At 46.9% G+C, this 23,644-nt stretch overlaps 1 protein-coding gene across 7 annotated transcripts in view; it reads right to left on the minus strand.

Moving 5' to 3' along the window:
- The window catches only part of PTPRS (protein tyrosine phosphatase receptor type S), a 267,499-nt gene that overhangs the window by 78,717 nt on the left and 165,138 nt on the right, over positions 1 to 23,644 (minus strand). For all 7 annotated transcript variants that reach the window (XM_074978298.1, XM_074978303.1, XM_074978302.1 and 4 more), the window contains 2 exons: positions 23,414 to 23,602; positions 10,352 to 10,462 (listed from right to left, as the gene is read on the minus strand). In XM_074978298.1, coding sequence (XP_074834399.1) covers positions 10,352 to 10,462; positions 23,414 to 23,602 — 300 coding nt within the window. The remainder of the gene's footprint in view (positions 1 to 10,351; positions 10,463 to 23,413; positions 23,603 to 23,644) is intronic.

Here is a 23,644-nt window from a genome sequence, read left to right on the forward strand (position 1 = left end):
AAGAACAAGAAGTCTTGTGGCACCTTATAGACTAACAGATATTTTGGAGCATAAGCTTTTGTGGGCAAAGACCCGCTTCATCAGATGCTTCTTTGTTCCATGTTTGTACAACAGCTAATACAACAGGGTCACGACCAGAGTTCCCTCCAGTTTTTATGCACCAATATGGAGATCATGTACAAAGCACCACCTCCCTATTGGTGCACCCAACAAAATCCATTCTTCCCCTGAATGATCCGTGGGCGGGGGTCCTAATGGGTTTGGAGTGTGTGGGGGGGGGCTCATGGTTTGGGGGATGAGGGCTCTGCGGCGGGGCTGGGATGAGGTGTTTGGGGTGCAGGAAGGGGCTCAGGGTAGGTGGCTGGGATGGGGTTGCAGGGTCTGGGCAGAAGTTAGGGTGCAGGAGAGGGCTCGGGGTGTGGAATCTAGGAGGGATTGAGGGTGGCGGAGAGGGCTTGGGGCTGGGCAGGGGATTGGGGTGTAGGGCACTTACCTGGGGCAGCTCCAGTTTGGTTGGGGGGGGGGGACGGACACCAGGTGGCTCCCATGCCACTCCACACTCACCTGCAGGCGCTGCTCCCCCAACAGCTCCCATTGGCTGTGGTTCCCAACCAATGGGACCTGCAGGATCAGAGGTTCCCAGCATTCCTGGGGACATGGCTCCAGCCAACAGGGGAGGAATGGCAGCTTATGGAGCCACCTCCCCGCACCCGTCAGGAAGGGCTGGCCCAGAACACGGGCTTTACAGGCTGTAGCCCAGGGCCCCGGGCTAAGGAGTCCCCTTTGTCCCAGGGCCCAAAGATGCAGTCCCTAAAGCCCCTTTCTGAACCCAGCCCTGCTGCTGCTGCTGGAGGAGCATGCCTCTCCCCCAGCCACGGCAGCTCCGAGTGCGTCAGCCCTAGGCCTCTGCACAGGGCTTATTAGGCAGCTGCACAGATAAGAGGGACCCTTGGTCCTGACCCACAACTGGAGCTCCTTGGTGATACAAATAACGAAACAGCAAACAACCACCACCCCTGTGCCTCACATTTCTCCCTTCAGTCTGGATCCTCAAACGCGTACCAGTTTTATGCAGAAATGGGTGCGATTTGAGACTTTTGGAACTTCTGCATGGGAAGTCATCTCCTCCGCTATTTTCTAGACATGGGTTCGGTCGGAGCAGGAGGACCAGATCTGTTGCACAGTCAGTCACACCCATACAATTTCAGTGGCTCTCAGACTCTTGGAAGCACTTTTTTACGTAGGGATTCTGCTCATCACCCACAGACATGGTTTTAAGAACTCAGCTCTAGGGATTTGTGGTTCTAGTCAATTACTTCAACACATGTTCTTAAGAGAAGCTCACTCCATGCAACGTGACACTTAGACCCAGTTAGGTTGGCTGGAACTGGCCAAGTGTCTTGTCGACACACGCAAACAGCTGTGCCCTGAGGTAAACTCAATTTAACATCAAATTCATTAGCGACGGAACAGATTAAAGGAGGGTCATGTCTTTTATCTTCCAAGGGGCCAAGTAAAGTCCATTAGTTTTACTGCTGCTTCCTCCTAATGCAGAGACGTTAACACAGGTTGTGTTCTGCGAGTGGCATTTTCAATTAGTCAGGACCAACAAGATGATGTTAATTAACATCGCTATGTTTTTTTTTTCTCCCCAGTCAGATAGGTAGCCAGAAGATCCACATGACGAGGGACACCCATGTTCTAAGGGGCAGATTTACAGACCTGCTTGGAAGAGACACTGGAAGATCCAGGTTTGGGGTTTGCAACACCAAAATCGTCCTTAAAAGGCATTCCCAGGACGCAGCGGGTGAGAGAAATCTGAGGACTGATCAATCAGTGCATGCCGACGAGACCCACTGACTCCGCTTTCTAACCCCCATCCGGATTAGCTCAGGAAAAAAAGATAGCGGGATGGGGGAAAGGGAGGGGATGCTAGACAAGAACCCGTCACTTCAAACCCCGATTCACATTAAATCAACTTAAAAAAATAAGGAAAATAAACAAAAGAAAGAGAAACTAAGACTGAAGGACTAAAAGTGAAGTGACTGGTTGAAAGCACCAAACAAAACCAAATGGTGTTAACGTTTTGACACTCAGCAAGCTGCTGCTCTGAATGAGGTGAGAAGGCGGACATTATCGGCCATTTTGGTGAGACAGGAGTCATTCCGTCTTACTCCAAAATGAGGAGGGGGATCGGGGGAAGGGTGCCAAAATAATGTGCAGCCTCTACGTTATTAGTGAAGTTTAGATTACACCTGTCCTCCCCTCCCAAAAGGTAGCCTTCTCTCTGCCCCCTCTGCTCTCCAGACAGCCGCCTCGCCTTCTTCCTTCTCATTCCCTTCTCCCTTGCCAATTGCAGCTCACTCCACTGGGGCAAGATGCTATTCACATTTCCCACCTCCGTTTCTCCAGAGGACAAGAAGTTTTCCTCCTCCTGCCCAGCTTTCCTAATTTCATTAATCCAATAAAGATAAAAATCAGACCAAGGTCTGAATTTGGTCTGAAGGAAATTTTGCAGTCAATACCTTCCCACTCACTGTGATTATTTTGCCATGTAAACACATCAGCTGAATGACAGGCTGGCTGAACATTTCTGGCCTTTTAATTTTATTTATTTATTTATTTATCTATTTATTGCATGAGCAAATACAAAATAATCTAAACCCAATTGATTTCCAAGCAGCTCCATTGTAGCTGCTGGAATATTAGATACAGGCTTTTTTAAAAAAAAAAATTTGACAAGGTGTAATCTAATTTTTCCCCTAAAACAAAGAGAACAGCGATGCAAAAGGTGTAAGAGACACAGGCAGGCAGATTTCAAGATCGGTACAGCACAGTGTTCCTGCAAAGTGCCCTTTATAAAGACTCATATTTTTGATTCCAGTTGCTTTTCCGGGTGAGAAATCCTTCTGCAGAAACACAGCAAAGTTGTCTGTTTGCTTACTTTGTGTACACATATATTTAAACTTTTGCATTTCAGAGCTAAGGACATCCCAAATTTGTACAGGGAGTCCCCCCTTGCTTGGAGCAACTTTCTTTAAAGGTACTATGACGACACTTTTGGGTAGCACTCACACTCTAAAATGCCCTAGGGTCTTCCCTCCCCTTTCCCACCTGAATTCCAGCATGTGTTGACAGTATTCTGGAAAATGCACTTTCGGGGGATCTAGAATGAGTTGGCAGGGAACAAGAATGGCATTATATCCCGCAACCTTTGCTGCATTTTGAAATATATTAGCACCGTTCTGGATTGGTATGAAGGCTCCCTTTACCTCCCACCCTCAGGCTTTTAGAAGACATGAGCATCTTGCAACAGAATGATGCTCCCCCCCCAGCTCTTCTCAGAATTCTAGAGTGCTCCTGCAATTCCTCCTCTTTAGCCTCTGCTATCAATGGGAAATGCACCAATTTATGGCCACAGGATATCTTCCTATGTGCTTCTTGAAGCTCATCTGGAGCAACGGACTGCTTTGGATTAACAGCCTTGAGTGACCCAAGGGTCTATCCCACAAAAGCTCACCACCTAATAAGTTATTTTGTTAGTCTTTAAAGTGCTCCTGGACTGCTTTTTTGTTTTGATAGTATATAGACTAACACAGCTATCTCTGTTACTTTCCAAATTTGCCCAGCTCACTAGGGCAGGGGATTGGGGCTCTGCTCTTCAAATGTATTTAAGGTGCTTTCCCATGGATTTCAATCCGAGTCATGGCCCTAAATAACTGAGGATCTTGGTGTGAGTTTATCTTTGGAATTATACATCTTTTTAACACATTTGTTAAGTTACACTTGCGGAGTTCACTGAAACACTAGGCAGCCCCTCTCAGCTCCAGAAAAGCTTCTCCAACCTCCACTGCGATATTTAAATTGATTTTAAATTTATTCTTCTATTCGCTATTCGCTACGGCTTGCTTTCACCCATGACCCCAAATCAAGTCACATCTTTCCAAGAACCCTGAAGAATATTTGGAACATTCCCAGCAAGAACTGGATGGCAAAGGCAAGGCTATAATGGAGAAGGCACAGATGCATAATGGGCAAGAGCTATTGCAGGAATGATTTGCTATACCTATGCCCAGGACAGACAGTGTATTGTGCAGCCACTGAAACACATACTGAATTATTTTATCCCTGCTGGGGTTGCAAAGAGAGGAATGGGGGTGACACCTACAGCAATGCCATTGTTACATTTCTGAAACACTCAGTGCCGCATCCCATGTGTATTTTCTGGAGACGCTTAAACCCCACCAAGGCATGGAAGTCTAACAGCTGCAACTCTGCCTGCTTGGATTTTGCTGAAGCACAGCCCACAGAGCTCTGAGGTGCACCGTGCAGGTTTCCTCACCCTTAATATGGGAGAGGGCCTGGAGAGACTTCAAGTCCTGGTGTGCAATGCTCCTCGACCGATGCAGTAGACTGCTCAACTCAAGATAGATGACTATGCTCTGGGGCAGCTAGACTCCATTTTTGAGAAGAGACTGGATGTATTTTAAAGTACTATCTAGGTTCCTGGTGAAAAGCTAATGTTGAATCTTTGCTGGGCAAAGTTAGGGCCCTTTTGCTATAATTCCATGATGTGAATGTTAGAGAGATCTGATCCCAACTTTCCTGAGCTTGTCCAAATCCTTCTGAACCGTCCTGCCTTTGGAGATGCTCCAGAGCAATGGGCCCCCCAACTAACTAGAAAACGGTTAACATCCCCATTTCACTCTATGCAGGGCTTTGGACCAAGCCCTTAGACTTCCATGCATTGGTGGGGTTTAAGTGTCTCCAAAAATATGCCGCCTTTTGTATGATTATACTGCAATTAGACATCCATGGCTGGCCCATGCCTGCAAGGTGGGAGTGTCCCAGAACTCAGGTTGCAGCCTCGAGCCCGAACAACCATACTGCAATTAAGCCAACCTTATTTGAGCCTGAGCCCAAATCATCTGGCATGGGCCATCTGTGGATGTCTCCTTGCCATGTCAACCTACCCTAAGGGTCAGATTTACAAAGGAATTCAGGGTATCAAAACCAATAAGAGTTAGGCATCTGATACCTGGCCCTAAACCACAGAATATCCAAATATTCTTCAGTGAAATCAGGCCCTTCTGGACCACTGCTTCTCTAGGTCCCTAAAGGAGTTCCCAGCAGTAGGGAATTGTGCTTTAGCCAAATGAGCCCAGCTAAGACACCTCTTTTCAACTCCTCCAGCCTCTTCCTGGGTTCACCTCACCTGATCGCTTGTGCAGCACAGCAAAAGACCCACCTGCCCCACATCTATAGAGTCCATTTGTGCAATAGCAACTCATTTAATACAGCATCCAATCCTGCCTGACTTGCTGTGTGCCATTCCACACCATGACGAATGCGTCTCGTTTAATTTTTATATTTGTTATTGGAACTTTTAAAAAAACTGGATTTAACCCTAGGAGCTTCTCAGACCGCCATGCACCTGAGGAATCCACAGCATTGAAGATCTGAGAGGCAATTCTACCCTTGGCAGGGTCAGTCAGACACATTAGAAAGGTTTTATGAAGATCAAACCCTTATTTATTTTTTAAAAGTGCATAAGTCCCTTTTTATTGGTCCTGAATGTTTAAACTCAAACTCCTATTCCCAAAGGAAAGTCCTGTGATCAGTGGCAATTTTAAAGAGACCACTGGTCTTGGGAAAACCATGTTTCAGGCCCTTCCCTCTGCTGTTTTTAAATGGATGCTTTTATGGAGGGGTTTTTGTCTCGCTGGAGGTGGCTGAAGTCAGAAGAGCCACTGCTGGCTGCTTCAGAAGTCAATAACGCAGCATTTCTGAGCGGTCCCCTTTTACCTTACAACCACGGGAGAGGGGGAGATCTGGGGGGGAAGGGGAAATACCAGCACTGAGGGTCCAAGCACTGAAATCTCAGCATCTTAAGAGAAAGAGAAAGGCAGACAGTGAGAAAGAAAGAGAGAAAGAGAAAGAGAGAGAGACAGAGGTACTGTGTCAATACTGCACTGGATTTCTCAAAAATCACACAGCTTTAATACTTGTACGCTGGGAAAGCCACTTCTCTGGTCATGAACTGAATAATAAGACCTGGTTAGCAGGGGATCAAAGCTACACAGAGGGGACAGAAAGGCAGCCCATTGTCAAAAGAGAAAAACAAAAGTTGATTAGCCCAACTGACTTGTTCCTGCCCGGGGAGTCACTATCTCAGGGTGTGTGAGCTTGTGAGAGAGAATAAGTGACAGTGGGTGAGTGAGTAGTACTTAAAGGGGGGTGCAGGAGAGAATCCCCGACAAAAATGATATTTTGGAGGCTTCAGCCTGCCAGATTTCTTGTCATTTACAACAAAGCTTCAGGCTGCCAAAAGCATTTAACCAGTTTTTGCCGAGTGTCCCACCACTGCACTTTCATCTGTACCCACATCCCTTTGGAAAGGAAGGTCTTTCATTTCTGGAGCTGGCTTTGCTGATGTGTATCTGAGCCCAGGCAGCAGCCGGTTCAACAAGCCAGGGTTTGGGGGTTGTTCATGGAGGCGAGAGAGAGAGAGTGTTATACAGAGAGGTGTAGCTGTGATTTTTACATGTCCCCTCACTTCCAAGCAGACTTCCAGTGCCTGATAATTGGAGACTGTACATGCAAGCAAAGGGGGCAGGAGGCTGGGGACAACTGAGCTGAGCACGGATGAGAGCTCCTCTTCTCACCCCATCCTGGGATGCAAGCTGACTGGCTGCTCCATGTATGTGATGGCAAGCTCCTTGGAGCAGGAAGCAGGGCTTAATTTGGGGACAGGACACATCATGTGTCACAAATCCCAGGTATGATTACAGGGTTTGCTGGTGAACTTGAGTAATGGTCCATTCCCTTGTTCAAAACACTCAGGATTTCCAAGCCCCAGTCTCTTCCCACTCCCTCAATCAAGGCTTGTCCTGAATAGCAGCACTTCCACGGACAGGTGTTAGAGCTGTGTGACTCCTTTCTTCTTCAGAGGGACTGAGGGTGGGGGTCCAGTTACCATTGGGGGCAGGAACACTGGCTTCTCACAATGCGTTTGGAATAAACTACAACACAGCATAACCAATCCAAACCAAATGAGGAAAACAAGAGAAAGCAAAAAACCCAAAAAGGAAAAAAATATATAATAAAAGAATAAATCCACTTTAAATGAATAAGAATTAAAAAAATAAATTATATATATATATATATATTTAATATATATAGGAAAAATAATAGTAATAATTAATTTAAAAGAGTGGCATGCAAAGAAGAGTGTTACATTCTCCTATCATGCATCAGGCCCAATGTCCAAACGGCAAGGTAACCATGACGACAAAAAAGTGCAAGAACTCAGCAACATTACCAAAGGATGCATAGAGAGGCCCACAATGCAACTCAACTCATCTCTGCGAGACCCGGGAACGGGCGGGTCTCGCTCATCTTAAAGATTTCTTGCTTTTTCTCTTTTTATTTATTTATTTTATTTCGTTATTTTTTTCTCTTACGAATGTAAAAATGTGGGTAAAGAAAGTAAAAAAGAAAAAAACCACACCAACCTTCTCGTAGCTCTGAGGGATGTTAAGGGGGTTTGATGCGGAACACAATGACATGAGGAGAAGAGAAAAATAGGGGAAACACAGAGAGAGTAAAAAAAGGCCTTCTCAAGGCTGTCAGCTGCAAATTGATTTTTTTTTCTCTTTTAACCAAAAAAAAAAAAAACCAGAAAAAAAAAAAAGAAAGAAGATAGTAACGACCCTTCTTATTTTCTCCTTTCTTTCCTCCTCTCCCTCCCGTGCTTGTGTTTAAGAGCATCCAAAGCTCTGTGGAGGTCAGGTTGGGAACAATCCAAATTCTGGAATTAGCACCCAACAGAGGGGCGTGGCCCCAGCAGGGAGTTCTCACCTTCAAAAGTTCATCTGAAGTTTTACAGAAGGAGAGGGGATAGACATTATTCCAGGCAGACTGGTCCTGGAGCCAAGACAACCCCCCCTCATTGAAAACCTTGGCTCCCCACTACCCTTCATCACCACCTCCCCCCAACCCCCACCCCCAGCTTTGCTCATGCTAACTCCAAAATAAGACTTTACTTAAAACAAACAAATAAATAAAAAGAAGAAGAAAAGAAAAAGACATTTTCTTGCAATGTTAAAACTTACAACTCCTATCCCAGGTATTCTATAGAGACAAGCATGTTATGGAAGAAACAAGTCAATTGGAAACACAAGCATGTTCAAGACTCTTTAAAAAACAAAAACGGAAGAAAAAAATGTGTGTGAACGTCCCCCGCCCACCCGCTTCCCCAAACGGCTGCATTTAGAATTTCAGCAAAATTAACACAAGAAACAAGGAATTTGCATGAAAACCACCCCAAACACAGCATGAGCTAGCCTCCACGGTATTCTCTGCATCTTCTCAGCCAGAGGCCAACACTGGCTTCCTCTATGACAGAGGCTTCAAATGCACACAGAGCCTAAGTTTTGGTATAGAGGGCTATCCAGGGGGTGAGACAAGCAGCGTTGGGCAACCAGTGCTGTTGGCTAATTGTCTTCTGACCAGAAAGGTCAGGGAGATTTAAAAAACCACCACAAAAACAACCCAATACATTCTTTTACAAGCCCATTGCAGCTAAAAGCTGCTTGCAATTCATTTAGCACTTGCAGGCTGCCTGGGCCTGGATTTATGTTCCCACCAGTGGATTTTCAGAGCCCAGATGACAAGGCCCATTTCAGAAGCGATTTTCCAGCTGGCCACAAAAGGCTCTTGAAAAACATAGCTCTTAAATAATGAAAAGCCATCTCTCCTTGTGGTTCAGTGAGCATGAGGCACAGAGAGAGGCGTGCACACAAGAACATGGGTCCACATCTCACTGCAGCATCAATGCGGGTGAGGGGAGCATGTCTCCTTGGTCAAATGGGATGGACATGGCAGCGATTGGCTGGGATGCAACATTCTTTTAATGGCAGTTTTACAGTGATGGGGCAGGCCCTTGCTCTCTCAGTATTAGAGGGTTTTGCTGTGGAAAAATATTAGTCTGAAGGAAAACATCGTCAGTCCAAGAGCTTAAACCAGGTGAACGACAAAATGCAGGTAGGGTCACTGATCCGGAAAATGCTAAAAAGCATAGGAGGAATTCATTTGACACCCAATATAGCCCTGTGACATCTGGTCCTCAAGCTGTGTGAGTAAGGGGACCTCCAAATGGCTATTCCAGGAGGGTGCTGGTGGAACGGGCTTTTCACCACGCTTGTGTACCCCGGCCAGAGGGAATCAGGTCTAGGCAGATCCTGTGGCCAAGGAGTTGGGGAAGGAAAAGCCAGCTGGAGCATAAGGGAGGATCTGCAGTCGGGTGCTGATTTGGTCTCCTGTTGAGTAGTGCCATACCTGACCTGGTGTGGAGCAGAGTGGTGGAACGCAACCCCCTCCGAGGGACTGGGCGGGAACAGATCCCCCTTCTGCTGCAAGAGCAGTCACATGTCCCCGGCCCTCAGGCAAAGTTAGCCTGCTGCTCCGGGGTCCTAACTGTCCCCCACCTGATTCTCCATTTTGGTGAGACTCGGGGGTGGGCAGCCTGCTGATGGGGATGGGGCCAAGAAGGCAAGTGCCCTGGAGCCTGGTGATTCAAAGAGACCCGGAGCTCCCAGCTACTTCTGTCGTGGCAGCCGGTGCCCTGAGCCCATCTGAATTGCCTCCAGAACACCACACAGGTTCTGAGGGCTGGGGTGTGCACACATGTGCCTTGGTCTAGGAGGTGCTAAAGGCTGATTGCCCGAGGCCCCGCCTCTTCCTGGGGCATGAAGCTAGGCCCCTCTCCACCTTGCTCTGGGGACCAGAGTGGCTGTCAGCCCCGCCAGGGGTGGGAGGGCTCACCTGAGGGAGCTCACCCCACAAACAGCCACAGCCTTTCTGCAGCACAACCTGTGTGCTCCCCTCTGCCATATGGGACTCCACATTGACTCAAGAGCCTTAATGTTATTGGGTCAGCTTCTGGGGCAGGCAGGGGATCAGACCTGGCCTCACGATGGGAGGTCCAGCCTCTGTACTGATGCTGCGAGAGCGCCAGGGCAGACACTGCACATTTTGGGCGCCGCTGTAATGACACCTTGAGGGCCAACAGTCTCTGGGGCAGCGCTCAGTCTGCAGCAGAAAAAACGAAGAGCTCTTTCTAGATTTGAGGGTGGGATCCCACACCAGCTGCCCCTTTCTTTGACTCGGGTAACCTCTCCAGAGGGATCCAGTCAGCAACGAGAAGGGACTCCACTGCCATCCCCTCAGGCCCCCACACTTGGATCCTCTCCCCTACACCTCTCCCTCATGGAGTGAAGGAAACAGATCAAGCAGCGGGGCAGAGGCAGCCCACGCATTTGGCAGCGTTCTGAGCCGAGGCGCTCCCTACCTCTCACGTAAAGGTTAGCGGGTGCTGAGTAGCGCACCCCGGCGCTGTTGCTGGCCACACATTCATACTTCCCCTGATCAGTCTCTTCACTGCTCTCAATCTGCAGGCCACCTGTCAGGAGAGAAGAAGATGGCAGCAAAGAAATTACTCATTTTTCTTCTTTTCCCAACGGGAAGCCTGGCAGCAATCCCACTCCATGCCATTTTTTCCCCAGTGCCAGCGCAGATCCAAACAGTGGCAGGGAGTGCAGGGCTCTTTGCTCCCAAGCTGGTACCAAACCTGGATCAGAATAGTCATTGCCATTGCTGGACCAATTGCCCAGCATAATCTTCGTGATCCTGATCTTCAACATGGGAAGAAACAGTACAAGCTGCCTCCCATGCTGTCTGCATCAGCCCTGGCCTGGGGATTCACTTCTACTGGTGACAGGACAGCTTAGCACTGGAGTCTTGTCTTCTGTGCTCCAGGAAAAATCCCAGCTCTAGGGGCTTCTGCCATATGGACATTTTCCTCTAGGAAGTAACACCAGAAACTCGCCTGACAATGAACACCCACTGGTGGTAAGGAATTCCCTTTGCAACTGATCTAGGCAGGATCTGAACTCTCAACCTTTGAGGCGAAAGGGAATTAGGAGTGGGTTACAGAGCCCGAGTCATCCTGGCACTGTTAGCTTTGTTGTGTGCATAAACACTAGATTTTCAGGAGCTGAGACCACGTTTGCAAAGTGCATTACCCACCAGCGCATGTGCTAAAGGGAAAACAGTGTGAGAAACAAACTGGAATTTCTAGATTTCATAAGAGTTTCTATCCCACTTCAATAGCCAGTATCCCTGGCCAGGCCAAAGAAACAATACTCATCCACTATTTCAGTTGATGAAAATATACTGAAGTCCAGACTAAACACCCCTGTCAACAACAAGTTCTAAAGAGACCTGCACTTATATGTGGCATATAACTCCACAGATGGAAATCACCTCTGTTTTTTATTCTAGACAGCAATTAAAGTATATATATCCCATAAAATAACCTGACATATTAAATATATATCTATATATGCACATAACACTGGTGGAGATCAGAACCTTGAACATCCCTTGACTGGATGAAAAATTACAGCTTGGTAGACAAGTACTGACACGCCCAAAGTGATAAGAATGGAAACAGTACTGCGGCTGATGGTAGATTCAGATTCATTGCAGTACCGGGGACAAAGGTGTTGTGTGTGAAAGTGGGAGGGACAGGAATTAGTCTGCATAAGAGAGGATGAGGGAGTGAGTGTGCGACTCCTGTGTATGGCAGATCCCAAATGCAGACTTGGGATTTACACTGGGTAGAGTTTTAAAAAACAAAAAGCAAAGCCAAGTTCTGAAAAAAAGAATGCCTGGACATTTAAATCCAGCTGACTGCCTCAAAAACCAAATGGCCCCTGCACTTAGGCAGATCAGTACCTTCCCAATGAGACTTCAGCTAAACTAGAGCAACCAGATGTTCCATTTATATAGGGACAGTCTAGATATTTATGGCTGTCTTATGAAGGAATGTACTACTCCCCACCCCCATCCTGATTCTCGCTATCTGGTCACCCTAAGCGGAGCAGAGCTTTTAGAGTTCTGAAGCCACAGCTCTCTTCATCAGTTGAGAGCTGCAGCCAGGAGGCAGCCAAGTCAGGTGAGGTGAAGCTTTTGTTTAGGTGGGTCAGCTCCCTTAATCCCCACCCAAGTTTTATTTAGCTCACAGTAGTGGTGTCTGTCTGAAAGGGCACTGCCAGGGAGAGTTTAAACCAAACTCAGGGATGGGAACAGAAGGACACTGCTAAAGATGGGGAAAACACAACAGGGATATCAGGACCCCTTCATTCGCCCGGAAGGCAATTTTGCCAGTGACAGGTCAGTGTGTATTTAGTGTCTTTCTAGAGGGCCTAGAAGATATGTCTGGAGTATTCAAAGGGGCCAATGCGAGTCTTGCATCCAAACGCATTCATTTGTAATGGTTGCAGAGGGTCTCACTCTCTTCAGATGAAAGTCCCAATGACATAGGCTGGGTGTGAAAGTTACTTACCTATAAGCACCTGAGATTAGAGAAAGAAAGAAGGCTTGTCAGGGTGTTGGGACTGAGCATGCTGAGAACCTCCTCCAGCAAGGCGCTGGGCACCCTCCACTGCTGGACATCAGGGGCTTCAGGGCACTCAGCACCAATCCTGATAAGGCCCCTAAGTGGCTACCATGCTCTGATGGTGCTCAGTGCCAGACATACACATCAGTCCTTCACGGCTCTGGAGAGATTACCTCTTAAACCTCCACCATAAATTTCAGACAGCCATGCCTGAGCCTTCTTATAGAACAAAAGGCTTCACCCAGTCCACCCAGCAAACAAAAAGAGACATTGAAACAGTATTTAAAATAAAGACAGACACCAACAGAAACAAATACGCAAAGGGGAGGCAGCAGTAGAAACCACAACAAACAACAATGAGACTTTGGGTTGAGCAGAGATCATGTGAAACTGGAACCGGTTGAGAAAGAAGTTGTTTAGCAAGGGGGTGGTGAGAGTGACTAAGTGAGTGGAGCTGGTTGGGGGCGGGGGAGCGTCTCTTACCTCGGATTGGAGTACCTTCTGCAAGGGAAGCAAAGGAAAGAAGTTGAAAGGAGTGAAAAAACCAAAAACGCTTTGAATGCCAGTGGGAAAAAGGACCCAGCTCGAGGAGACCTTTCCTGGCAGAACTCCTATGCAACGTGGTTTCATCTTTAACGACACAGACCGACTGGAGGGGGTTGGGGCAAAGGACTCTAGGCAGCATGCTTTAGTCTACCTCAGCAACATTGCGGGCTGCTCCCTTATGACACTCAGCTTGGAAAGGAGGATGCGGGCCAAATTAATGGTTCCCTCCATTGATCACAAGGGAAGGGGAATACAAATAAAAGTTAGTATTAAGATGGACCCCGTGGATAGCACTGGACAAACTTGCTTTCATCCTCCTGGCCTTATGGGGAATGTGGTCATAGTTAACCCCAAGACAGGGAAATGGAGACCCAGGGTCTTTCCACAAGTCACAAAACACAGCTGAGACTAGAACTCAAAAGTTCCTGGCTCCCAATGCAACACTTATATTAGTGATGCACATGGGTCATGGTCCTTCATGTAACACCCTTGGGCCTGTGGTCCCTAGATCTATTGAGAGTAACGGGCTCATCAGTGCATTCCTGGATGCAGCCATGTGCTAGGAAAGAGCTACAGGTGTGATATAAGGCCATGCTGCTGCCTTTGTACCTGGGAAACATACAAAGGGGATTGCCTTGTTTAACAGCTCTGGAAGCCACCCTAATAAACTGTAGCAGGAGTATATTAAATGTCAGGATTTCTTGCATTGGGAAGAGGAGGAAGAGCCATGCTGTGGTTGGTCACCCCTTACACCCAGGACTCCCTTCAATCAAACCCCCTCCAGCTGCCTCCACTAGTAGCAGGACCTTTCTGCTATGCACCTGACATCTCATGTATAAGAGGGAATGACATCACGGCTGGCAAGCAATGCCACAGCCCTTTTGTTTACTGACTTCACTGGCCCTCTCTCTGATTTCCTACCATACTCTTGTGTACACAAGAGCTTGGAAACCACCTTCTTTTGAAAACACACAGGGTCCTTTTCCCCAGGGGCATTCAGATTTGCTGCACAACTCATTCAAGAAATGTTTTTACCCTCAATCCTGAAAACAGGGCAGACTTGGCAAATCCCCACTCCAAACTCTTCCTACTGTACAGAAGCACAACAGCTTCTTGGTAACAGTAATACTCTGCCACTGGGTAGAACTGTCTGTCCAAGGATTTTACACAGCTTGATCAATACCAGCTTCACATTCCCTCCCACCACGAGTTTGAGAAGCATCCATACCTCCCCTTTACAACGGGGGAAAATGAGGCACAGAGGATGAAGTGACTGGCCAAGGTCACAAAGGGAAGCTTTTGAACCAAAGGCAAGAGAAGAATGCAGGACATCTGTTTGCCAATCCTGTGCCTTCATCATATATTTATTTATTCTCCTTATTTTTCAGCCATGCTCATCCTCCTTTCTTTGCACTTCGGTGCACCATTTTCAGGATAGAAGGTAAAAAGTAATACATATCACTGGTTACAATTAACCTCTATTTGAATTATTTCCAAAGGGGTTAAGGGAAGAGAAGTGTTATATTGTTAGGCTATCAGATTCTAGTTAGACTTGAATTCTAGTTAAAAGGTTAGACAGTTTTGCTGGAGAAATGTTAGGGTTAGGAACTAGCTAAGGTTAATAAAGCAGGTTGGTTAGCTGTCAGGACAAAGATCAGAGCGCGCAGGTAAGAGAGAGGTGGGAGGAGCACTGATTTAGACTATCTCCACAGAGGAGAGGTCGGGCAGGTTTTAAAGAGAGCGAGAGACAGACAGAGAAAGCAGCGGAGGGTTGTAGAGAGATTCAGTGGAAATACAAACAGCCTCTGGTACACCCTTTTGTCTCAAAACCAGAATGAAAATCTACCATCTGTGATGCAAATCTGGAGCAAGATGAAAGGACAGGGGTAGCAGAGGCAAGGAGAACCCTGCATCACCCCTCTTCTGCCTGTTACAGAACATCTGACTGCTCCGGATAGAGCCGTTTCCAAGGGAGGCATGCTCTGACTGTGAGGGAATGCACAGGAAAGCAAGGCCACATAAGGATGAAAGACAGGATCCGCTGCCTTGCTGAATTACCACAGCTTATGGCTTGCCATTAACCATTCACTCAGAGTGCTGCTGGGGGCCCACAGTGCTTGTGGAGAGTAAGCCACTCCCCAAAGCGAAGCTGTTCTCGGCTTCCCAATTTCAGCCAGGTGCCTGGAAAACAAATCTGGAGTGGCTAGGGGTGATTTCTGATAGGACCCGTGCCTTGAAGACCCGGGATGAAATCTGGACCAAAATGGAAGTGACTAATTAGGGATAGGGGGAAGGAAGAATAGCCTGAATGGTTTTAGGGACACAGATGGTAGATTTTCACTGTTGGAGTTTCACATCTAACTATCTTCATATTCAATTTACAGCAGCACAGTGCTGGAGAGGAGGATTGCAACAAACAAATCTACTCTCTGGTGGTTCAACACATTCCCGCTGCCCGAGACAGCGGGGGGCAGCAAATCTGACAAAGCTTCCACCATCCACAGCTGGCTGACAGGGCCGTCTGACAGACCAAGTGAGTATAAGAGCACAGCGCTGGCTCTTTGGGACGGGGCAAGGCAGGAGATTGTACAAAGCACCAGCATAGCAGGGGCAGCCAAAGGCATCAGATCAAATTTTCAGAAGTCGCCCCTGGAAAATCAGGGTTGCAGGAGATAAAGGTGCCTCTCAAATTAACCCTTTTGAAAATGTGGTTCTGAGAGTCTGCAAGGTTGGGAATTTCGCAGTTCATTAGGACACCGTAAAGTCCAGAGATAGCCTTGGGTGCTACAGGCCATGCAAGCTGGGAGCAAGCCTCTGAAACAGTGGGGCTGCCAAGGCACAAGTGGGGCACTAGCTCTGAGACTGGCCCATGCAAGGGACATCCACTGCAGCCAGAGTATCCTCCCTCTGGCTCTCAGGGCATGGAGAGACAACTCTTGGAGCCTGCATCAGCCCAATGCTTGCTGCAGTGCAGCTGTGCATTGGGAACTGTTGTGTTACACAAGACAAAGAGGCAGCATTCCGGGCAGCGTTACAGTCTCAGGGCCCTGTGGTGGCTGCTCTAATTCCTCTCCACCCCACCCCATTTTTTTCTAAACAACAAGCTACAGGGTGAAACTGAGCCCTGGAAATAGGAGACGCAGAGGTGCCATCACCATGGCAACCACAGGAAAACCAGAGCCCACCAGGCCACGTGTGAGCGTGCGCCTTGCTCTCTCCTGGGAGTGGCAAACAATTTTCTAAACCCTCAACAAACAAGCTATCATGAAGGACTGGCTGCAATTTTAACACCTGATCCTGTCTGACAGCTGCAGTCACTACTTCGCTCAGAACAAGCTAGGACTTGGCACAGGGAGGAAAACGAGACATGAGTGTTGCTGGCAGGATCCCGTAAGGGTCCTGGCACCTCGGGAAACAGGAACAATCTAGAAGGGGCATCTCTGTCCAATTACTCCCTCCATGGCCCTGCGCTAGACGTCTTCCATTTTAAAACTCAGCATCTAACGCCCCTCCACCCTCATAAGGTTTCACTTCAGACAATGCCAATAACCCCATTAGATGTGAAACTCCAAGAACTCCTGCAGGTGTGAACACAATTATCACAGTTCCAGGGTAAAAGCTACAGTCTAATTGGGGAATTCCAGGACAACTGTTGCTAAGTTACGAAAAAAAACTATCCAATGGTGAGAGGTTTGTGTTTAGTTAGATTTCCTCATACAGATATGTTTTAATTACGATGACGGTTATTTTTGTAGCCTGCAATACCCCTGAGGAAGTTCATTAAGAGGGCAGAATAACCTTACTGAAGGAGTTAGTAAAAGAAATGCACAGCATGCCTCTTGAAAAAGCTGTTAAGAAGGAATTAGTTTAAAGGGTGAGGGTTATAAATCTGGACATTAGCGGGTTTGTTTCTAGTTCTGTTTTAAATCGAACAAAACTTACCAAAGGTCTCTGAATGTTAAAAATAATGAAAAACAGAAAGGAAAAGAAAAATAAAAGTTTGTTATAGCCAGTTATTTCAAAAGCAGAAAATGACACACAAGATACAAAAAAGTTTAGTGCTCACAAGTTTAAGAAGCTGAGTGCAGAGAATCCCTTGTTTTCCCCTCCGGGTGGTACAAGCACACATCAGATATTGGCTTGACCCAATCCCATTGTATAGTCCTGAAGTGTAAATCTCTCCCAACAACTTAGAGATGGCACATGTTTTGTTAATGTAACCATAAGAAAATCCTTGGGCTCAGATTTTCAAGCAGACTTCGAGGAGTTGGGTACCCGAATTCGAGTGTCTTCTTTAGGCTCCTTTGAAGAATCCCAGCTTTTAATTCCTCCAGGGATCCCTGGGGCTAGTTGTCACACAATCTGTCAGAGTTAAATGATTTCCAATAAACCTAGAAGGCGTTGCATATGTCCCTAAATTCAGATTTCCTGATCCTGTTCTGTCCTGATCCAGCAGTATAAATAGACCTCAAAGCAAATGTAAAAGGAATAAGTGCTCACTGTAAATTCCCTTTACACATCTAGAGAAATGTAAAGGGGCTTTAGCATAAAAGAGAATTAGGTGCAGATAGAGCTACCAAGTTTCGGACAGCTCCAGGTGTGATATTTTATGCAAGTCCAGTAATGAGCTAATTTTCATGGGTTGCAACTAGTTTGCATATGGCCGTAACTGCCAACTAACTCACTGGAGGCACTGCCTCCCAGTGAACCACCTTCTGCCCTGCTGGTATATCTCAGTCCCAGTCTAGGGATAGCTCCTCTGCAGATAATGGGCCCTTGAGGTTCTTGGCCTCTCTGATTGAGCCTTCCAAGTAGTGCTGAGAGTGCTGGTGTGCTTATGATGTGTGACCTCTAACGAAAACCCGCTAAACTCGCTCTGTATAGGGGCCACTCAATGTCCATTAGCTGGCAATAACTTCTAATGCAGAAGAGGGGAAATGTTCTTGGGTCGGGGCTACTGACCCACAGAAAAAAAAAAATCAGTGGGGTGGGGAGTGGGCACACACAATTGAGAAACAAAAAATCACCCCCCCACTGACCTGGCCTGCAATCGAGAAGCAGCAGGAGGGCGGTGCATGGCGAGGGGAAGGCAGGGAGAAGACACTCACTTCACTCTCCTTACACTCCTGCCCCACTGCAGCAAGGGAGTCAGGGAAGTGCCGAGGCTCAGGACTTACTACCAGGGCCAGATTATCTCTTCTGGGGGACCTGGACTACTAGATTTTGTGGGGCCTGCCTAGACTCTGGGGCAGGCAGAAGAAAAGGGGTGGGATTGGGGTAGGAGGTTGGGGCACCTACCTTGGTGCAGCTCCCAGGGAGCACACAGGACTCCTGGCTAGTGGGAGCGGCAGAGGTGGAGTCTGCAAGTGAGCGCCAGCCACTGCGGCCTGTGTCTTGCCTTGATTCCGTCCCCGAGCGTCACTCCCTCTTCCCCACAGTGGACAGCCAGCACTGACGCTCCAGCCAAACGGGGTGAAGGTCACCAAGCCTCGTGGGCCAGATCAAGGCAAGCCATGGGCTGCATCCAGCCCCCAGGCCATAGGGTCCCTTCCCTGTTCTAATCCCTATGGCTCTGCAGTGCATTAGCCATGTCCCACACCCTAACACGAGCTAAACACTGAAAAGCCAGATTTGTTCTCTGGAAAGATAAATGGATCAAACTCAGTTTGGACACTTGTGGAGCAGCTCACACCAGGAGGGTTACCTCCCCCTGCTTGGGAGAGACCAGCAACATCTGCCACACATTACACTCCTCACCAACACACTGAGTCAGCTATGCCCACTTCTTAAAGAGGCAGCTTCAAGTGTGAGATGTGCAACCCTAAGTGGGGGGAAAAATTACTACAGGTTGAACCTCTCTCATCTGGAACCTTCAGAATCTGACCGGTGTGGACATGAGAATTTGACCGACAACAGGAGGTCAATATTTTCTAGCACATTACTAACACTTCCGCTTCTCACTGGGCTCTTAGAAGACATCTGGGAGTAAACTGGAGTTAAAGAACAGCAGAGAACACCGAGAGCCCAGACTGGTGGCTGTAAACAAACTTTATGAGATCACAGGAAATTTGGCCACACCCATAAGCAGTCGCCCGGCCGATTAAAATCATACGGGATTACGGAGTTTGCTGGACGAGAGCATTCTGGATTAGAGAGGTGCAACTTGTCATGTCATATCTAAATTCACATCTCCATATAATGTCCTGTAATGTAAAATAATTTAGACAATTATTACAGCATCCTCACACTAACACTGATTTCACTCCAGATGAGTCACCAGACAGGTTTGACTCCATAATCATCAGATAACAAGGTAACTCCTTCTATCCTATCCTTCTCCACTAGAAGCAGCTGATGGAGAGGGAGACAACTGTTTATGAGCAGATGTAACCCACACCCCTAGGTGTAGTGGCACCTAGACCACTTACACAGAGAAAGAATGAGTCTCCTCTAGAGCCATAGCTAAGAGCCTGCAGGCTGTTAGCTCAAACTGTAGCAGCTCCTGCAATAAGCTCCAGAGCCACCACATTCAAGCCCACCTGTGGGTGATAACAATGGACTTTAGAATGCTGGTAAGCAGAATTCCATTATTTTGTTTCTGGGAATCTAGTACGGCCTGGTGGTCAGAGACAAAAGGGAAGTCTCCATGTCTGAGATAACTATATTAGCACAGAAGCAGTAGGTGGTTCAAACTGCTGTGCTATCTAGCCATTGGACAGACGAAGATCCACCCTGTGCTAGTGTGGGTTGCACAAGCACATATTTTGGCCTAATATCTTCTGAAAGGCAGGCAGCCTAGCACAGTGGATGACATTTGCGTCTCTCATAATACAGACCTGGATTTTTGACTTCAGTGACCTCCTCCAACTTCTCAGTTATCCTATCTGTAAAATCAATGAATGGGAGCTGCCTCCTGTAAGTTAGGCCTAGGGCCTTGCTTAACAAGGTCTGGGAACTGCACAGTAATACTAAGGTCAGTGAAAGAGCTCTGATTAGAATTCATGGACTCTTGGCCCGTAGCTGAGTGCACCTCCCCCTCGGCTACAGGACACTGAGCATTGTTCTCTGTCAGCTGAGCACTTGAGTGGTCACCCAGGAGAGGTTCAAATGCCACCCAGAAGATTAACAGAGTGCCCCCAGCCAGAAGCATGTGTTTCTACTGGTGCTGCAAGTCTACATGCACCTTAGCGTGCATAACAAAATTTATTTTGCACCTGAATGGGAAAAAAAATACGAGGGAACATTGGCACTGAATGACTTCCTACCAATAGTACACAAATGGATGGGCCCTGCAAGATGCATGACACCTAGCAGAGTGGCCTGACGTCCTTACATCCATCTATACAGGATGAATCTACTATGCTGCAATTCTATAGGCCTCTTCATCTGAGATGACACAAGCCCTTTAGAAACAATAATTTAAAAAGCCTGGCAACAGCCTTGTGCCCTCTCACATCAGTTTCCATTTGGCAGATGGGAGAGTAAAGAGATGAAAAATCAGTGGTTTTGTTTTCCAGAGGTGCTGAGCATATGGGGCTTCCACCAACTTCAGCTTCTCTGAAAATCACACCACAGATGGAATCAAAAAGCAGGAATAGAACCTAGGAATCCTGACGGCCAACCTCCTGCTTTAACCATCAGAACACGCTCCCTCCTGAACTGGAGAAAGAAGTGACAGGTTTGTCATAAGGATGATAGGTCCCTTTCAGTGTTCTGTGAAGACTGAATTTCTAAACAGCTGTAAATGACATCATTTCCACAGAGGTCCCTAAAAAGCACATTCATCCAGAGGAACAAACATTCTTTACTGAAGCTAAACAATTTATTGGGATGATACTCAAACAGTGAAATTTAATGGGTGGCCCAGAGTGAAATACCAGATCAAGCCCAGCAAAGAAATGTAAAAGGATATTGTCAAGACCATAACTGTATTAAAATAACCTGCAAATGTGTTAGTAATACTTCATGTTGTACTCATAAAGCATTTTAATATTCTAATTTATCTTATACTATTTACACTGGTTAACTTCAGCTACATTTCACTCAGTGTAGGAAAAGAAACTAAGGAAGGTCAGTTTTATTTGCATCTGAAGGGTCTCAAATCAAGAACTTATCTTGATTCAGCCAGCACTTAAGTATTTGGCTGATCAAAGATGGGGGTAAGCACATGCATAAAAGCTATGCTGAATTGGGGCCACAGTGAATTTAATTTCTGTATCTTTTATGGACCAGCCCAATAAAGCTGGTTTGGGTGCTTTAGTTTCTGAGTGCCCAACTTCTGACATCTTAACTCAGCCTGAGTTTCAGGGGCCACAAAAATCTGCCCCTTTTAAGAAGTTTCAAGTCAGGCATCCAAAACCTGATGATCCTAACAAACATAAGCACACTTAAAAATTTCAGCCTAAATATATACCACCCCTGAAATATTTCTGTTCATTCCTGCAGAGGGCTTAAGCTCCTAAATTGTTTAAGTGCTTTTATCAGAGGGGTCGCTATGTTAGTCTATATCCACAAAAACAATGAGAAGTCGTGTAGCACCTTATAGACTAAGATTTTTTTTAGAGCATAAGCTTTCATGTGCAAAACCAGATGTATGCACGAAAGCTTATGCTCCAAAAAAATCTGTTAGTCTATAAGGTGCTACACGACTTCTCATTGTTTTTAGGTGTTTTTGCAAATTTTATTTATTAAGTTTTACAAATCCCTAGCACTTTCTTTTTTTCCTCCAAATCTGAAATTTGGACCTTACATTTAAGAGACAGTGTTTTCTTCTGCTGAGCCTTTTGGTATTACATAAACTTCTAGAAATCAAAACAATTGAAAATTAATCTTTCTGGACAACAGGAGCGCAAATAGCTGATGGGAAGGGAACAGTGTATAATTGGAACGGGGAGGTAAACATGGAAATTAATCTGTAATCAGTCAATGCTGGCTCTTTCTCACCAAAAATCTTTGAACTGACCCCTATGCCAAACAGGACAAAAGAGCAATTAGGTTGTCATGTTCTCTGACATTCAATCTTGTGTTACAGGAATCAGATCTGACGACTTCAGAGGCAGCGGCAGGCTGGTTAGAAATAACTGGCTGTTGCCCCATTGGCTGACTTGTAAAATGGTTGAGTCTCAGAAGAGACTCCCACAAAGCAACCCCAGTTCCCACGCTAAAGCCTCTGTTCCCTTCCCTTCCCTCCCCCGTTCCTGGGCCAGGAAAACCTCTTACAAATGCTCCATCTCTCAGCTGAACAAGGGTTTTGCTTCACTGGACATGAAAGTGAGGCTGGGCGTGGCTAAGCCCAATCAGATAGCTGTGTACTTGCTAGGCTGTCTTAAAGAAGCAAGTCCAAATTGCAATCCAAAATCTAAAAGGTTGCTTTTGTTTTCATTTCCATTGACTGCTGAAGCTCCCAGAGGTGACTTCATGCTTGCAAATGTCCAAGACAGAACAGGTGGCTATTTTTAAACTGGATAATTTGACAGTGCTTTATCCATAGCTTTCAAAAATAAAAGTGCAGGCCCACATGCACAAACATGTATGTTATTTTACACATACACACGCATGTGCACCCACACAAGGAGTGTGCAAACAACTCCTGAAATGCAAACAATGAAAGATGGCACACCAACATTCTTCAAACCAGAAACAGACAGATAGACAAACAGATGGGGAAAGACAGAGAACCTACAATGGCCACAGTGCTGAGGTACATCTGTTCACGGAGTACCACTCCCTTGGGCATTGCCACCCGCTACGTAAGGTTTACTTGAGAAGGCTCAGAACTGCCTCGGGTGATGACTTCAGGAAGGCGATATGCCCAAAAGGATTAGACCCTGTTGCTTCCGCTGCAGTCTGCAGCAAGCTCCCGCCCATCCCTACCCAATGCTCTGAATGGGACCACCCCAGCCATGACACTACACAGATATCATGGGCACCGCTCCCGATTCCGACCCAGACAGTGCTCAAAGCTCCACATTTAGTGTTGTTATCCTCCCTCCTTCATTTATACAGCCCAACAGCTGAGCATGGATTCCACCCCACCCCCTCATTAGCCAGCTCTCCCCTCTGCTTTTTACTTTCTCCTGGTTAGGCAGAGCACCCGTCCACGAGTGTTGCCAAGTTACCAGGTTCCTTGGGATGGGAACGGGATTCTCAGTGGAGTTTGCTTTGCTGTCTGTCAGTCAATGTGGGGGATGAGCGCAGAAAAAGATGAAGAAAATAAAGGAAACACGCACCAGCCAACCACCTTAGTGGAGTAATTTTACTAGGTTTTCTGCTTATGTTCTAAGCCGCAGGTCTGTGGGGCTGGCTCATACCAGCAACCATTTGGCCCAGAAAGCTTTGCTTAAGCACTCTCTTTTGGGCCAGTTGCAAGTTCCATTCTCTACTGGGCTCACAAGGAGATCTTACCTGATCTCAGCTGCTTTATCCTCCCGTTGCTGGCGCTGGGGTCGACAGGCAGGAAATCTTTGAACCACGTGATCTCCGGGTCTGGGTTCCCGCTGGCTGCGCACAGCATGGTGGCTGTCCGTGTGCGCTCTACCACCTTCAGCTGGGGTCCCATGTCAATGTTTGGGAAACCGGAAGGAAGCTGGTCTTCTGAGGGAGGAAAACAAAAGAGGAAAGGCTTGGTTTAGTGCC

Source organism: Carettochelys insculpta, chromosome 27, assembly GCF_033958435.1.
Source record: "Carettochelys insculpta isolate YL-2023 chromosome 27, ASM3395843v1, whole genome shotgun sequence".
NCBI lineage: Eukaryota > Metazoa > Chordata > Testudines > Carettochelyidae > Carettochelys > Carettochelys insculpta.